The 16,426-nt window shown below is 43.3% G+C and overlaps 1 protein-coding gene across 2 annotated transcripts in view; it reads right to left on the bottom strand.

Moving 5' to 3' along the window:
• Positions 1-16,426, bottom strand: part of INPP5A (inositol polyphosphate-5-phosphatase A) — a 192,722-nt gene that overhangs the window by 65,974 nt on the left and 110,322 nt on the right. For both annotated transcript variants that reach the window (XM_017809289.1, XM_017809287.1), the window contains exon 8: positions 13,691-13,810. In XM_017809289.1, coding sequence (XP_017664778.1) covers positions 13,691-13,810 — 120 coding nt within the window. The remainder of the gene's footprint in view (positions 1-13,690; positions 13,811-16,426) is intronic.

Below are 16,426 nucleotides of genomic sequence, written 5' to 3'. Positions count from 1 at the left end.
TACAAATCAATGCCAGCTTTACAACTGATAATTTTATCCAGTTTCTCTCCTTGTAGCTTGTCTTGTTGGACATTTCAGAGAGTGTCTCATGCCAGACTGAAGTAAGACTCCAAATGTTACTTCTCCACAATAATGCTCCAAGTGGTTTCTGACTCATCTCTTTTCACAGATGGTGAAATTCAGGTGTACAGGGAAATTCCCAACAGTGACACAGCAAGGGATACACACGATTATGTACTTATTAAGTGATCTGTGGTACCCAACAATGAAATATCCTTTAAATGACTCAACTCAATACAGGTATGTAACCTACTGTCCTTGTCTTGGAACTTACTATTAGTTCAAGAGTTCCCAAATCTCAGACCTCTTTCTGCAGTTTGGGACTGTTGAGACAAAACACTCCCTGGTGCCTACAGCTGCCCTGAATCAATGGTACAAGAATTTGGACTCTGACTCTCCTAGAGATGGCAATAAGGAAGAGTACAGCAATATCCCGGCACTTAGGGGACTGGCACAGAGGGAACTGGGACAGAAATGGGGCCAGTCTGGCCAGGGACACACAGGGCAGGTGTCACGACTGGGGTGAGAGCTAAATAAAAGTGCTCTGTTCCTCGTGTTTCTGTGTTCTGAGCCACAACATGCGTAGTTCAGCACGTGTACAGGCACGGAGAACTCAGAAGACCATGGTTTTTTAACAAGAATGAGTGCTTGCAGATGAGCAAGGAAGGCTTCCACATCAATGTTACTCTCCTTTGCTATTTGTTTCTATAAAAATACCCTTCCTTTAACCACGAATCAAACAGTCCTTCAAAAATGTTGCCCTGAATCACTCAATGGAGTGATAAATCTGAATCATATAAAAAGTAAGCAGCCAATCCATGTCACCAGCATAAATCCTATGGTTTTAGTGGGAGGACCCAGTGCCATTTCCTTTAACAACTTTTACCAGAGCATCACAAAGGGATGACTGAAGGCTGTATTCCTGCACAACATTAAATAGCTTATGACACAACAGGTGATTCAGTTAAAGATTTCATGACTGTACAGAAGCCACAAATATTTCCCTCCCACAACTCTATGTGCCAGTACACACAACAGATCATTGATGCCTTCGCTGGCCGTGCTGCTTGTTGTGACCTGTGCAGGGCGACCAGGAGGGACAGGCATTCAGGGTGGATCCAAAGCTGAATGCAAATAAAACTGAAAACTTTTCCAACAGATGACAGCCCAGAAAGAGAAGTCTGCATCTTGAAAAGGCTGGAAGAACATGTTCATTCTTTGCAATCTTTGCCCTTGTTCAAGAAAGAATCGCTTATGGGTAATGAGTTCGTTTGCACTTAGAACATACCACAGAAAGATCTTTTACTTCTGTGCATTTTGGAAATCAATATAACAAATTCAATCTGGCAAATCAGCAACACCAGGAAGAAAGCATGATCCTCCTGTCTGGGCTTACTGATGTCTCTGGTAAACCTTAGAGCGTACAACTATAAACACCACAGATGATTTCTACCAGCTCCACAAACACAGAACTTGTAACTGCACAAGGAGTTCTCGGTAACCGGTAAGATTCTTCACACCTGGAACACATTATCTTAATTATTTTGCATTTTCAAATCATTTCTACATTTTTAAGTGATAGCTCTACCCTGAATGTCTTTTAGACTAGCGGGGTTTGTCTGTTTCTTTTCACATTTTGTTGTATTTTGAGAAGAGGCAGATGAGTTGAACGGAAGAGTTGAAGAGCTTTTTAGCTATAACAGGGAAGTAAGAGAAGGAAACACTCGAGCAATTGTAACTTCAAGTACAGTTTACAGTCCAAGGTAGTCACATGCTGAAATGTTTTGATAAGTCAAATCCATGGTTCACACTTTTTTTAAGAAGTAAACTCGACTGTCACTTCTAAGAGTGCAAATTAATGCTAAATTACTATAGCAATTTCTTTGTTGCAAAATAAAGACATATAATTCTTATTTCGGTCTAACAGCTGCAATTTGGCTCATGCTGGGCATCAGCAAGAGCTTTACAGGCCCAGAAAGAAGCTCCTGTGTCTGCACTGGAGATGTCCTTGCTCTGATGTGTTGGTCAGACTTTGAGCAAACCCTCTCCCCTCAGCAGAGCTTTTGGCATGGCACACCCTGACACCCTGCCCTGTGGGTGTGCCCTGTTATTCTCAGGGCATCAGGAGAATTATGAGAAACCTTCAACCTCCCTGAGCTGTGCCACTCAGCAGCTTCATCCTGGGCTGACCAGCCCGGCTGGGATGGGAGCACAGATGACCGAGGAAGAGGTCACACAAATGCCACGGTGGAAGCACGTGCTTAGCATCTGCTCTGGAGCCTGGGTACCCCAAATTACTCTGCTGTAAGGACACACCTCTCAGCCCGGATGGCAGTGTCAGGTACGTGACTGTGAGGGGATGTTTTCTCAAAGACACTTAGGAAATGCCACATCCCTACCAAGACTAAAACAAGGAAGAGGCAGAGATCCCTCTTCTCCTCAATACAATCTGGGGAATCTGGGTCTATTTATTAATTTCAGTTGCTGCAGAGAACACAAATCAGCGCAATCCTAAACCGAACAATTCTGTGTTACTGGAATCACTGAAATCCTTTTGTTATTTACTTTATTTTGAAGTAAATCATTAAAGTAGTTTACAATTAAAGTTACTTCATGAAAGGCACCTCTTCTACAAACACTGTATGGTGCACTGTATATACACTTCAAAGCACTGAAATTCAGCCAGAAAATAACAGGACAATCAGAAACATGACTGACTTCCCCTTGCTTTCATACTTCTCCCCCTCCTATACTGTGGCAAGAACGGAAAAGACACGGAAGTGGATAAATATCAGCAATTTGGTCATGGAAGAGAGCAGCTGAACATGATTCAGTGTGACAGGAGGCACTGTGATTTGGCTAAACCATTTCTCAGGGCACTTTGTAAGGAGGATCAGCAGCATTATTCTTTTAATAGCCATGTCTAATGCAATAGCCAGCTGGGTTTTGTCTCAGACCAAGGTATCAGCATCAGGTCAGAAGGTAACATTCTGTTTACACGATTATTTCCTAAAGCACTTATCTTCTCCTCGGTGTGAAAGTTGACTTTTCTGTTTGTAAGGAGGCCTAAAGAATTGAGGGAATGGGAAAAATTAGCTACACTGAGCTGGAGCTGAATGGCATTAGGTGGGAGGTCTGAGAAAGGCTGTGGCGGCGCTCAGCAGGACACCTTATTAGCCGCGTCACCGCAGTTCATTCAGGCAAGCCATACCAGTGTCACCAGCATTCCCACACAAAGACAAAGTTCTTCACACAGTCTATAAACATGCCTCCCTGGCCAATTCATCCTAACTTGACACCACTGAAAAGAGGGCCTTGAGGGTTTTGGGTTTTTTAAACACAACAATAACATAACAAAACAAAACAAAAACCGTGCAGCTCTGCCAAGCAGGCTGAATGGGGGAGAAGGAGGGACACTGTCACATTTCTTGGGAAGGAACAATCCAGGGGTCAAGCCATATTTTATTCAGTGAGCAAATTTTTATAATAACTAAATGTGTTTAAGCCAAATACCAGCTAATATGAGCCCTTACATCTTCCTTCTGGGGTAAGATGCCATCTCTCCACGATCTCTTTTTTCTGCACATTAGCCACACATGGGAGTTTCAGGCACAAAAGCTTTTACAAAGGACACAGAATAGAAACTTTTAGAAAGGACATAGTTTGGGTTGGAAGGGACCTTAGCATGTGACTGCCTGTATAAAATGTCCTCTTCTAAGGAAAGTAATATGAAGATCACAAATAGCATGCAGAGATGAGAGGACAGCTCACTCTGATTGTGGCCATTGTTTCTCTGGTGAATCTGCTCACCTTGTTTATTGTTGAGCTGAGCAGAGCTTGGAACCACAGGTTCTGTGTGGAGCTGAGCCAGCAGAAGCAGCACTGGGGTCCATCCCTGCAGGGACTGCACAACCCTCTCGCACAGGGTAAAGCGTTCAGGGAACACGTGGGGCCACTCACACACTCGATGTCAGAGCCTGGGCCCCTGGCCCCATCCCTGCAGGAGTCACAGTGCCAAAGACATCATCAACTCACCTTTCTTGGCCAGTGAGGGTCTTACCCCAACGGGGAATGTTTGGAAAGGGGGAAAAGAAAAAAAAAAGGCAGGAAGTGACTTGGCCATCCCATTGGCGGGAGCCAAGAGCTGCTCTGGAGGCGGCAGCTGACCTACGGATAAGAAGGTTATACACACCTTCTTTTCCACCGACCTGTAATGCCAGAGGTAGTAACAGCTCCTGCAGTGACTTCTGGTGGAATGTCACGGAACGACAACAATGAAACCTCTCTTCTGCCACAGCCATGTCTAGGAACTGAAGACCAAGAGGACGAAAATACTAGGTTTTGGCTTACACCAACCCAGACACAGGACTACCGTGCGGCTGTTCAGATTTCTGCTGTTCCTATCTCCATTGCTTTTTCCTTTCTAAGTTTTACTTGGAGATCAGCTTGCACACCTGCACCTCGAGAGCTGGTCCCTGGGGTGTCCACCTCTAGCAGAGGTTTCAGAAACAGCTTTGAAACAGAACCCCATCCTGTCCTGCATATCAGCCCCCTCCTGCAGCCCTGACGGTGCTCAGCATGCACCCGTTTGCAATTCCAAATACACATTTGGGGACAAATTCCAGAAAAATCCCCATCAATTCTGAGTACAAGTTACCTGTGACTGACTGTCTAAGTGTGCCTCAAAATTAACAGAAGTGCCTTCATTGGCATGCCCAAGGTGGTGTAGCACTGTCATTAAAAAGATAAAGTTTATAATATTTTTGTGCCTTGTTCTTTCTGATATAATGGCTAAAACCTATTAATAACACCAAAACATCTCAAAAGGTCAAGCACCATACAGCAAGATGAAGGGAATTGTCAAGAAGCTTAGGCAATCATCTTAGCACTCAAGACATTTGCCAGGGCTGTTTAACTAATATGTGATGTTCACTTTTAATTTCAATATAGTGCCATTTGGACAAAAATGTTGTATTTTTTAATTAATTACAATGTCAGCAGCTATTAAGATTAAAAGAAAGACCACATCAATAATAAATACTTAATCCAAAGAAAGGATTACAAGAAGAGCAATAAAAATCAATTTTTAGAGCTGGAAAATTGTGACTTTTTCCTCACTTGACTGGTATTTTCATTATATTGACAAACCCATGATCTTACCTGACACTGACATTCGCCTAATGAAATAGCAGCCCTGGATAATGATGTAAGGACTTGTCAATTCTGCTACAGGACAACACAGCGCTACAGCACCGGCGTTATCACACAAAGATATTTTGTGCTCTTCAGCTGATGTAAGAGAAACTACAAGAAGAAACCAGGGAAACTGTACAGCTTTTTGAATCTTCCTTTACTTTATCATGGAAGATTAACATCCTTCTGCACAGCTTCTGAGCTCTTCAGTTTTGGTGACACTTGGTGCTCAGCAGGCAGCAGGTAACTGCTGGATCTTCATCTGCATTAAGTCGAGACATTGCAATTCTCACAGGGTTAGGATGTGGACAGCAAAGCCAAAATCCTGTGCTCAGTGTCAAAAGCGCAATAGCGAGCCAGAAATAACTAGGATATGCAGCAGTGGGATACTAATCCATTAACCTCTTAAGGCTGGGAAAAGTATTTTTTGTGACAAATCTAGGAAAACTCAGACCAGAGGCACTGTCTGTCCTGAACCGCTCCTGTATGGGAACGGCAGTGGGATAGCTAAGGAATTTTGCCAGATTTGGGTCTTGCCAGACCTGCAACAAGCATGTTTCCCGGCCCCACCTCCTGTGATGGCTGTGTGGGCAGTGGATGGTGACAACACTGGCCATGACACCCATGGAGCACTGCAAGCGATGGAGACCTGCAGGCTCTCACTGGCCTGGCCAGGGGAACAGCTGGGCTCAGGGGGACTGTGAATTGAAAATAAACCCAACTGCTTGTAGGAAAGGGCAATACAAATGACTCAAACGCAGAGAGACTTCACTTGCAAAGGACTAAACAATGCTCAATGATGAAAAAAGCTCATGAGCAACCAATTTTACATTATCCCTTTGAAAATCGCACTACAGTGGAGCACTGAGCTAAGAGAGGGAAAAAAACAGGGATGATGTGACAGAAACGTTTGAAGTGCTAAAGAGAAGGGAACAACCCTCTTTCCAAAGAGCACAGTAATCAAAAAAGTTAGAGCTGTCAACACCAGGTTTGAACAAAGAAAATTCTAGTGGATAGAAAAGCAGCAGGACCTGCTTCCTTGCTGAAGTGAAAAACTGAATCACCTTGGCTGCCCCTTAAAACCGGCACTGACGGAATGAAGATAAAGAAGCTCCATAACAGGTGAGGCAGCCACAGCCACTGACTTTTCCAGCCACAAACAACATCTGCCTAGACAGCTACAACCTCTCCAGCTCTTGTAGAGGCAGACAAGTGTTTGGAAGTTCTGTGCCTCACATCTGGGTACTTCCCTGTTAGGGAGGATCTGAATCTTTTCAGGACATCGAACACAGGATGCAGAGCCCACAGCCTCCTCCCACAGTGCTCCAACCTTTCTATGGCGGTCAAAATGTCCAAGGTGACTACTGGCCTGGTGCCCACAGGCTCCAATGGGAGCAGTATGGGGCTCTTTCAACCATTTCTCCATTTTATAACTATCAGCTCATAGCATCAGCTCACAGCCAGCATTGTAAATAAAATCACAATAGCAATTTATTTTCATTTCTCTGCAAATGAATAAGAATTGGATCAACAGCCCATATAGATTCTTCTTAATTGAATCATAGCTACCCTGGAAGATTATATGGCTATAGGATAGGAGATTTGAAAAGGCACAAACCACAATGGATGCTATGTCAGTGTCACCTTTAGCTGGACACTAATGACTGCTCTTCATCCAGCTCCAGGCTCTCTAAGGAATAAATTACAGTAAAGAGAAAATATAACTCAATGAGAATGTGGCACACTCTGCACATTCTCATATAAAGCCATTTTCTGAGCAAAATCAAGCAGGCAACAAGTTATTTGCAGCCATTTCTTTTTTAAGAGGCATTCTCTTTTCTTCCAAGGCGTGTTTAATTGCGCTTGTGCTCCTAGGAGTGGGACTGTGTTACAGCACACCCAACCTCCACTAGAAAGACACAGCAGCCAACAGGTCAGGTCTGGGAGATCCTGTTACTGGAAAACAGGCAACAAGGAGTAGAGCCTTTAGGGAGGATGAGGTGGAGGCTCTGAGTGCTTCAAGATCAGCCCCAGACCAGGCAATCCCTGACTGCCATCACCCACATCCACACTCAAGACAATCCTGGACTGCCATCACACACACCCACACAGTCCCTCACTGCCATCACCCACACCCACGCTGCTGCAGAGGGACTGGGTGGGAAAACAACTGTTGGAAACCCCTCCAGGAACCCTCAGAGCTTTACCTGCACCATTTCTTCCAAAAGAGCCACAATTCTATCCACACTGGGAAGGCAAAGTGAAGACTAGCTGAGTGTATCCACCCTATTTTTTCTTTAAGTGACACCTTTTCTGTGTGACACCTGCAAGAGTTCTGGATTTTGGATGTCAGATCTTTGCTTCCAAACATGCTATTGTTTACACAGATTTACCATGAGAGAAAAAAACAGATCTTTCCCATTTGAATAAAGCTGAAAATTTATTAACAATCTGTTTAGTTATTAATTAATGCCAAAAAGAAAAGAAAAAAAATAAGTTACCATTGTCATGACAACTATTCTTTTTTTCCTTTTCAAATAGTTCTCATATCAGTGTGGTATATATGATTATTGTAAATAAAATACATGTGTGGGCAAGACAAAAGTAACAGAACATCACAACTTAGCGTCTTCTCTTGTCTTAAACTTGTTGAGTTTTAGTGAAAGTGGCTTTTAAAACAGAAAGAATGAAGAAAACTTGATGTTAAGATGAGTACAATTCCCTTTTATTTAGAATACATTGTAGGTACTATTAATTAATGTCAATTAATTGATTAATTAATACCAAAAAGGAAATCTTGAAAATAACATATTAAAGGCAAAAATACTGACTAGGACAACCAGAAATCATCATATTCACTTAATATGGAACTGTATTTATTGTGTCCTTAAAATTATACTCCTGTATACTTTCCATTATAATGCATAAAATACAAAATTATTTTCCTGTTAAACATATAATCTAAATAAAATTCACAATATGTCTGTGCAAAGAGGAAGGACACATGAATTCAATTTTTGACAACTGCATCAAAGATGCAAAAACTCGAGCCAGCAGAAAAACAAGAAGAAGGAGAAGTGTCTTTGGCTGTATTTGACAGGCTGAAAGTAACAACACAATTTTGCTGGATTTACTCTTTAAAGAGCATATTATTCAAACACGCTAATTTTGAGAGCACTTAACCTTCGTTTAAGGGGGAGATGACCGAATATTAATGAGCTCAGCCTCGGGTGTTCAATGAAAAGCTGTCGATTTGAATGTGATCCAGGGGTTTAAACCTTTGTTAGAAGACATTTGACTGGAAGGTTTATTTGCCCTGGGAGTGCTTTCTATCCGAATACACAGAAATTTCACTAAACATTCAAAGGCACATGTTAAAATCACTGTTGCAAAAAACAAATAAAGTAAAAGAAATTCCCTAAAAATAAAAAACTCCAAAACAAACCAAAAAAACATCCCAAACTCTTGGAAAGCGAGCTGCTCCAAGGATCTTCCCAAATGACCCAGATCTTTAGAATGAAGTTTTCCTTTGCCTAGAAACTAAGTGGCTTTTCTTTTGCTCATTCAGCTGCTAGTTCTGGGAAAAGCCCAAAGAGAAACATTTAGATTGGATGGGTCTTTGAGAAGAGGTGACAGTTGACTGATGAGCATCCATAAAATGACAAAGAATAGTTGTGTGGAGCCGGTGCATCACATCGCCTCTCCCTGGGAAACTAATTGCTCTGAATTGTTAATAGTAACATTATTTTTCTGGCAATCATTTCTTTTGAATACCCAAAATGAGCATGAAACAGCTCCTTTGACCAGACATAAAAGTTAAATGTCCCAATGTTGATCAAATTAACTTCAGCTATGTGACAATGGACTATATTTGTGAGAAAATAATGAAGGGCACAAAGGGGAGCTTTATGCCAAGATTTCACAGTTGTAATGTAAAAATGTTTCTGTTGAACTAGGCCAGGGAACATTTCAATAGGAAAACAGAAGAGCACTGTCACTTTCTTTAAAAAAAAACACATTCATTTTATGGATCTGAATGCTCGAGATAATTTCAGGAAGTTTAGATGGCTGGCACGCCAAGAGCCTCAGATCAGGCTAACACCTCATGTCCTGGCCTTCCCAAACTCTCCTTCACACTGTTAAAGGGCCCGGCCCTGCAGCTTCTCCTCATTCCCCAGCCCAGCTCTTGCATTCGGACACTTTTCCCCAGCAAGTGGCCACAGGACATGACTAATATGCTAACATGATTAATTAATATGACGTGCACATGCATTTATTACAGCAGATGCATGAAAGACTAAACTAAAATGTAAACTACATTTCCTCTCCTACTCTCACTTATAGCTTACACCCCCTAACTTCAGAAAATACAAAAAAGCAAGTATTATGCAAATAGGGCTAATTGTACATGAGAATTATCCAAAATGGGCCCAGAAGAAAGTTTTTGCCCCACAAGATACAAAGCAGATGTTCTTATTATCATTTTAAAGCAAATTCAGTTTTTATTGTACCTGTGTCTACCTGGAACAAGCTAACTGATTTCTGGGAGCTCAGTTGGGGTTTACATTGTTGCTGACAGAGACTCATCACACACCTGAATATTCTACATACACACTGTATTCGTAAAGATACAGGCAAATATTTGTTTAACACCAGTGTGATTCCAACTCTCCTGGTCTTTAAAGCATCCATCTGACTCCGTATCTTCTTCTCCCTTGCTAAATGGCAAACATCAAATTCAATCTGCCTCAGCACATACCAGTGCCTTTAACAATGTTCTTGCTATTTAATTCATTTTTTAAGCTATTAAAGCTAAATCACTGCAGATTTAGCTTCAAACTAAAAGAACAAAGCTTTCTACTCCCCAAACATGCTATTAGGATTATTAACAGATTCCCTCAGGAGAAAAGTTTTAGTGAAACTTTAAATCATTCACTGGATGCTTTTTCCTTTGTTTCCCCCCCAACCCCTCCCCTGCTCAGAAATGCTGGGATGTCGTGCAGCTTCGTGCCTATGTGTTAAAACCCTATGTTAAAATAATTTTAAGGAAAACAACTTCCCTGGCAATCTGAACAGTTAAACTGATTCATTTGAGCTTTATTTGCAAACCCTTTTCTGGTTTGCATCCCAAACTCCTGTGGTAGCTGTTGCCCAGATGAAAGGCTGTACGTAACTCATGTTTATGAAGATGCAGCATGAACACAACTGCGCTTTCACTGACTCCCACAGTGACCTAAATCAACTGTGAGAAGGTGTTTCTGTTTCATTCAGTGAAGGTTTAGCTCATTAAACTGTTTTCCTTCTCAGCATTGTTCACTGGGTTTGAACTGCATCGCTGTTAAATGCTCTTTAGCAGTTTAAAGGCTTTAAAGGAAAAGACTTATCAGTCTCTGTTTTTAACAGCACTAAATCTGCATTATTAGTTCATGCAGATAAGGGGATTTGAAAGCTCAGCTTGAAACCTCTCTCTTCTGTATTTATCTGACACTGCATAGTTCCAGTAGCTCAGCTGGAAATGTAGATCTATGAAGCTTTAAAGAGAGATTAAAGCCAAGAAAAGAAGTACTTTTCCCCTATAGCTGTTCTCACTTTCCCTTTTCCTGCTGTCTGAGGGAGTGCTGGTGGACAATGGCCAAAGATGGTTCCCAAAGCCCCTGAATGGGGACACTGTTGGTGGCAGCATTCATTCAAAGTGAGCTTCAGTGTATTGTCCTCCCCAATCAGCAGATCAGAATAGAGTGTGCTGGTGGCTGCCAAAAGGTTACCCCTGCCGATGAAAGGGGCTTCCCATTATTCACTGCGCTACAGAACTCCCCCTTTGTGCCCGCCAGCCCATCACTGCTCTGTGGAGGTCCGGATCTGCGGCTGGCTGCTCCCTCAGAATGGACAATTCATCCACGGCGAGCTCGCTGTGCCACTGGGCAACCCAAAATCCAAGGGCTCCTTTTCTAAGGACAGGGGAGTCGGGGCAGTTTTTGGCAGTGTCACATTTTAATGATATACCGTCGTGACATCCCTGACCCACAGCTGACACTAATACTACAGTCTATTACCTTACCCTTGCCAGGGCATCGTGGGAGGTCCAAAGCCAAAATTAGCTAATGAGGCACACTGTATGCTGCAAACAAGTGTGCAATAAATAATGCAAAGGGGTTGCACAGGTTTCCCTCATGCAAAGCATAAGACAAGCAGAGGAGACCAATAGATCCAAGGAAAAATGAAATGGAAATAGGCCTTTCCCACACTGCTCTATGCAACAGAACTGAAGAATCTGCATCGCAGACTGCACTGAGAGTAGATCCTGATCTTCCTGTGCCCCTGTCCCCTAGATCAGAGATCTTTTATGTATTTATATTTATATAAATACTATGTATTTGCAAACCTTCCAAGTGCCTCCACCCTTTTCTGATGCTTTGAGCAGTTTGCAAGTGATGCAACAGAAGACATATTGGCTTTTTCCTGCTCATCCTTGGATCACCCCAAGGGTGCTGGTAAATTCCTGTTTAGAGCAATTCCTGCTCAGCCCCCTGCTGGGGGAAAGGCAGGCTCTGCTATCCCACCTGCCGGCCCTCACAGAAGAGAAAACCACCGAGAAGGAGGAAACTTGGGAGAGACTGTGTTTGGAAAGGCATTTAGACTCCATGTTTCAAAACCTTTTTCATTGAAAAGCTACACAGGAAAAAATCACGAGATATTTTCCAAAACATAACCTGGTATGGCTCAGGAGCGTCTGAAACTTCCAGGTTGGTGCCAGAGAGAGCCAGGAGAGCTGACAGCTGCTTGTGGATGGGGATCCCTCCCACCTCTGCCATGCGCAGGGAGGCTGCGAGCAGTTGCCAGAAGGCAGCAGCACAGCAGATCGTGTTGGGCACAGCAGATCGTGTGGGGTAGTACTCACCCACAAGTCTTGGGCACGTGCTCCCTCCCCTCAGTCACCGAGGGACCGGCCCTCATCACCCATGTGACCCTGACTGATGGGCTGTGCTGGGCAGTGGACGGGGCTCAGGACCCCTGACTGGGCTGGGACCCCCCCAGGGCTCACTCTGGGGAAGGGCAGAGGTGACACCAGCCCAGCCCTCTCTCCAGAGAAGGGCACTGGTGGCACCATCTGGGCTTCCCTTGCCCAGCCCTTGCTCCAGGAAAAGGCAGCAGCGGCCCCGAGCTCATTGAGGGTCTTGTTGCAGAGTCCTTCAAACCCAGCACCCTACGGCACAATGGACAGCAGGGATCGGGGCAGGAAAACTGCACAGGAAGTGCCCTGGTTCTATTCCTTCCAGCCTCAGCAGTTTGTTTTAAGCACCCCATTATGCCAGAGATCACAGCGAATGCCACAGCTGCTCTCAAGAGACAAGTTAAAGCTCTACTTCTCAGGCAAACATGAAGCCAAGTGACTTCTTGCAAGTGAAATACTTGCTTATTCTGCCAACACACCAATGCCCACACAGAAACATTTTTTTCTTACTCAAGAAAAAGCTGTCTTTTTTCTGACTTTCTAATTAGGGCAGCTGCAAGTTGCTGGGTATTTTGGGGATTCTCCTCTATATTGTAGCACTCATCAGATGAACCACTCTGTAATACCATTATAACCAATGTGGTAATTTAATTAATACCAGTGGTGGCTGCACACAAATGTTGCGTGGCTGCTGAGATGAGCTGCCTGCTGCACCCAGCCGGTGTGGAGATTAAAGCACCATGTGCAGGGAGCCACGAGGAGAGGCTGAAAGAGCCAGGTTTGTTCAGGTTACAGAAAAGATGTCAGCAGAGGACTCTTGCTGGCTTTATCTACTTGGTAGTTACAGAAAAGACAGACCCAGACTTTGTTCAGCAGTGCATGCCAAAAGATGGGGGTGATGGACACAAACCGCTTTGAGGAAAATTCTGGCTGGATAATAGGGACAGAAAGTTCCTCGGTGAGGGTAGTCAAACACAGCAGTGGATGGCCCAGAGGAGCTACAAACCAAAATGTGTGGAGCTGCTCAAAGCTCAGCTGGACAAGCCTTGAACATCCCGATCTGCTGTTGAAGCCAGCCCTGCTCTGAGCAGGAGGATGAACAAGGGACTCCCAGAGGTCCCATCCAACTGGAATTAGTCTGTTATTCTGTAACTGAAAATGCACTTGAATGGCAGCTTTATTAGACGCCACACAGTCTAAAAAGAAGCTAATCAACTAGCACATTAAAAAAATAAACCTGCTTTCTACACTGCAACTTCTGGTGCCTTCAGAGCGGTTCTCCCAAATCAGTGATTTGGCTTTAAAGAATGAGTGTCATAAAGTGATCTCCAATTGGCACTGTCTAGAAAAAACTCTGGCAAGTAGTAACCATTTTTAGGTGATAGAATAAAAACCTCTACATTTCTGAGTGTGCCATTTGAAACATCTTTCATAGCTGCTTACGAACACAGAGATTGAGAGAGGCCAGGAAAGGCTAATACATACCTATCAAGTACATAGCCAAGAGCCTTATGCCGTATTCCTGAGTAAACCGATGGGCTTGTTTCCCAAGCAATTAAATTGGAAGCATCATGGAAAAGATGAATGTTTACCAAGTCAAAGGCACTATGACAAAAAAGGAAAAAAAATAAAATGATTCAGGATAAAATAAAAAAAACATTTGTTGCATCAGCAAAGCATTCAACATAACAACACTTACTGTATTCGCTCTAATGTTATCTTAATATTTACTCACACAAACTTAGCAGGTTAAGCTATCATCATCAGAAAATTGTCAAAGACTAGCATCAAGCTAATGACAGGTCATCCATGGGTAAGACTCCATCAGTACAGTATGCACAACATGAAAATGAAAAGCTATTTGTCAGTTACAAGTCCAGAAATCAGGCAGTACCCTCTCACTAAGATCTTAAACCACAACTGAATATGTAAATAAGCAACTTCCAGTTTACAAAGCTGCAGCTAAATGCCGAGTAGAACTGTGGCTTTGCAATAAACAACAGGAGAAACTACTGACAGGAGAAGGTTAACGATGTTAAAGGCTAAATCACGTCACTGCAACTCCTTATGTGCCCCTGTGTGGAGAATGCCAAGATAACACACCACTTCTAGCTAGGAAGAGAACCCAGGCTGCTTCCCTCGGGCCGTGCCTGTGGGACCCAGACTCACAGACTCGTTAGGCCAGACAAGTCCCCTAAGCCCACCTGCAGCCTGGTAGTGAGAACATGGACAGGCTTTGGCCCAGAGAGGCGTCAGCAGGATCCCCAAGCTGTGCTCAGGGAGGTTCCCAGACCACGACGGAGTTGGGAATGGATCTGGACACAGCAATGATGGCAGTGACAACAGCACAGTCAGACACACAGGTCACCCAGCATGAAGGGCTCTGCCAGAGATCCTGGGGGAGGTCCAGGGATCTGGCTCCAGGGAACAGCACATCCTGCCCACTGAACTCACACTGAAGAGGAAGTAGAACCACTACACTTCTACCAAAATACAGAATTACACAACATGATGGCTTGAGATGTCCAGTCCTGTTGGCTGAAGGATGAACAGGAAGAATCCCTGAAGGACAGGGAGGTTCCCATGTCATGAGCTTGCCTCATATGTGAAGGTATCTATAACCCATCTCCATGTGCCTAAAGCTGGCTTGTTCTTAAAACTGATGACAGACCTTCCACCTACAATTTCCCTTTCCTTAAACTAAAACTTTGATCATATTACCTATTTTCCTGCAAATTAAACTGATTTCCGCCCCTTCTGCAGGGCTGACAGACAGCACCCAGTCTCCCTGGTGCATCCAGCCAAGTGTTCTCACTCTCTACTCAAATACTCCCACCATTCCTGACTCTCCTATCCTTTTTCCAAATGCACCTAAAGCACAGCACTCAAAGCCAGACAGAGCACTCTATCACAGGCCTGGGCAGCACTCAGGTAAATAATTACCACGTCTTTCCCCTTCGTGTCCTTCACAGGATCTATCTATTAACACATCTCAGTAAGATAATAATGAGCCATATTAAATTCTTTCTCCCTTGATCCTTTTCTACAGCAGGGGTAATGAGTCAGTTATTCCCCAAATTGTATTGCTGCTTTTGAATTCTCCTCTCAAAGTGCAATGCTGTGCACTTCCCTGACATTCATCTTCCAATACTACTTCCTCAAAAATATCAAAACAATTGTGGTTGCTGATTCTGACCTCTGATATACTTGCAAACATTCCCAAGGTTGGTGCCCTACCTAAATTTTATAAGTATATTCTCTACTCCATTCTCTCTACCAAATATGAACTATGCATGCAAACTGTATTTAAGACTGCAATGCATTCAGGGAACTATCTTGCACCTATTAAAACACTGAGAATTACTGGAATAGAAACAAATAACTCCCCCTTATAGTCAAGATAGTAAAAAAAAAAAGTCAAAATGAAAGTGCACGTAGTTACGCAGTTCTCTTCCATTTTTAATTAATGTGAAAACTTGGGAGTGCCTCAAGATTCTTTAGTTCTTTGTCCACACTAAAGATAAGTTAATGAAGAATAATGGAGGTGAAAATCTGGATTCACAGAGAAACTCAACTGGGGCAGCTCACTGAATCACTGAGGAGGAAAAAGGACAGTTCCCTTAAGTCTGTTAAGGTCACTTCTCTGGTTCTTTGGGAGCCCAGTGTTTTTGGCATGAGGTACATTCTATAATGACATTTTCCTGGGCAGAGAAAACGAACAGTTCCCCTCAAGGACTCCCACAGAAGTACTAACAACAAGTGTTTGGGCTATATTTCTACTGACCTGTTAGAATGTAGAAGTGTACTGATCAAAAGTCATGATTATGAAAATGGCCAAAACTTTGTTCATATGCACAGAGACTGGGTGCAAACACTCATCACACCCTGGACAGTCACATTATATGCTCAGACCTCATTAGGTGTATTTTCTACTCCCCTGTATTTTCCATAGTGTTTGATTTTCATTCTCCAGAAATTGTTCACAATAACTTGCCCCTTCAATTTCTCATTAGATCCTGTGGATCATAATCACAGATTATAAGACTATTCCAGACACAGAACTACCACCATGGCTCAGCTCATCACAGACCAGGAAAACCCTCACTGCCCTAGGCAGGCACAAACACCGAGTATGATCTGATTCAAACATCCCTTACAGACTGCTCCTTCCAAGGACTGCCCTTTTTCAGTATCCTCCACAAGAAAACACTGCCTTTAAAT

The sequence above is a fragment of the Lepidothrix coronata genome, unplaced genomic scaffold (assembly GCF_001604755.1).
Source record: "Lepidothrix coronata isolate B3197 unplaced genomic scaffold, Lepidothrix_coronata-1.0 Scaffold25, whole genome shotgun sequence".
NCBI classification, from domain to species: domain Eukaryota; kingdom Metazoa; phylum Chordata; class Aves; order Passeriformes; family Pipridae; genus Lepidothrix; species Lepidothrix coronata.
Note: the sequence above shows the minus strand (reverse complement) of the source record. Positions and strands in the feature narration are given on the sequence as shown.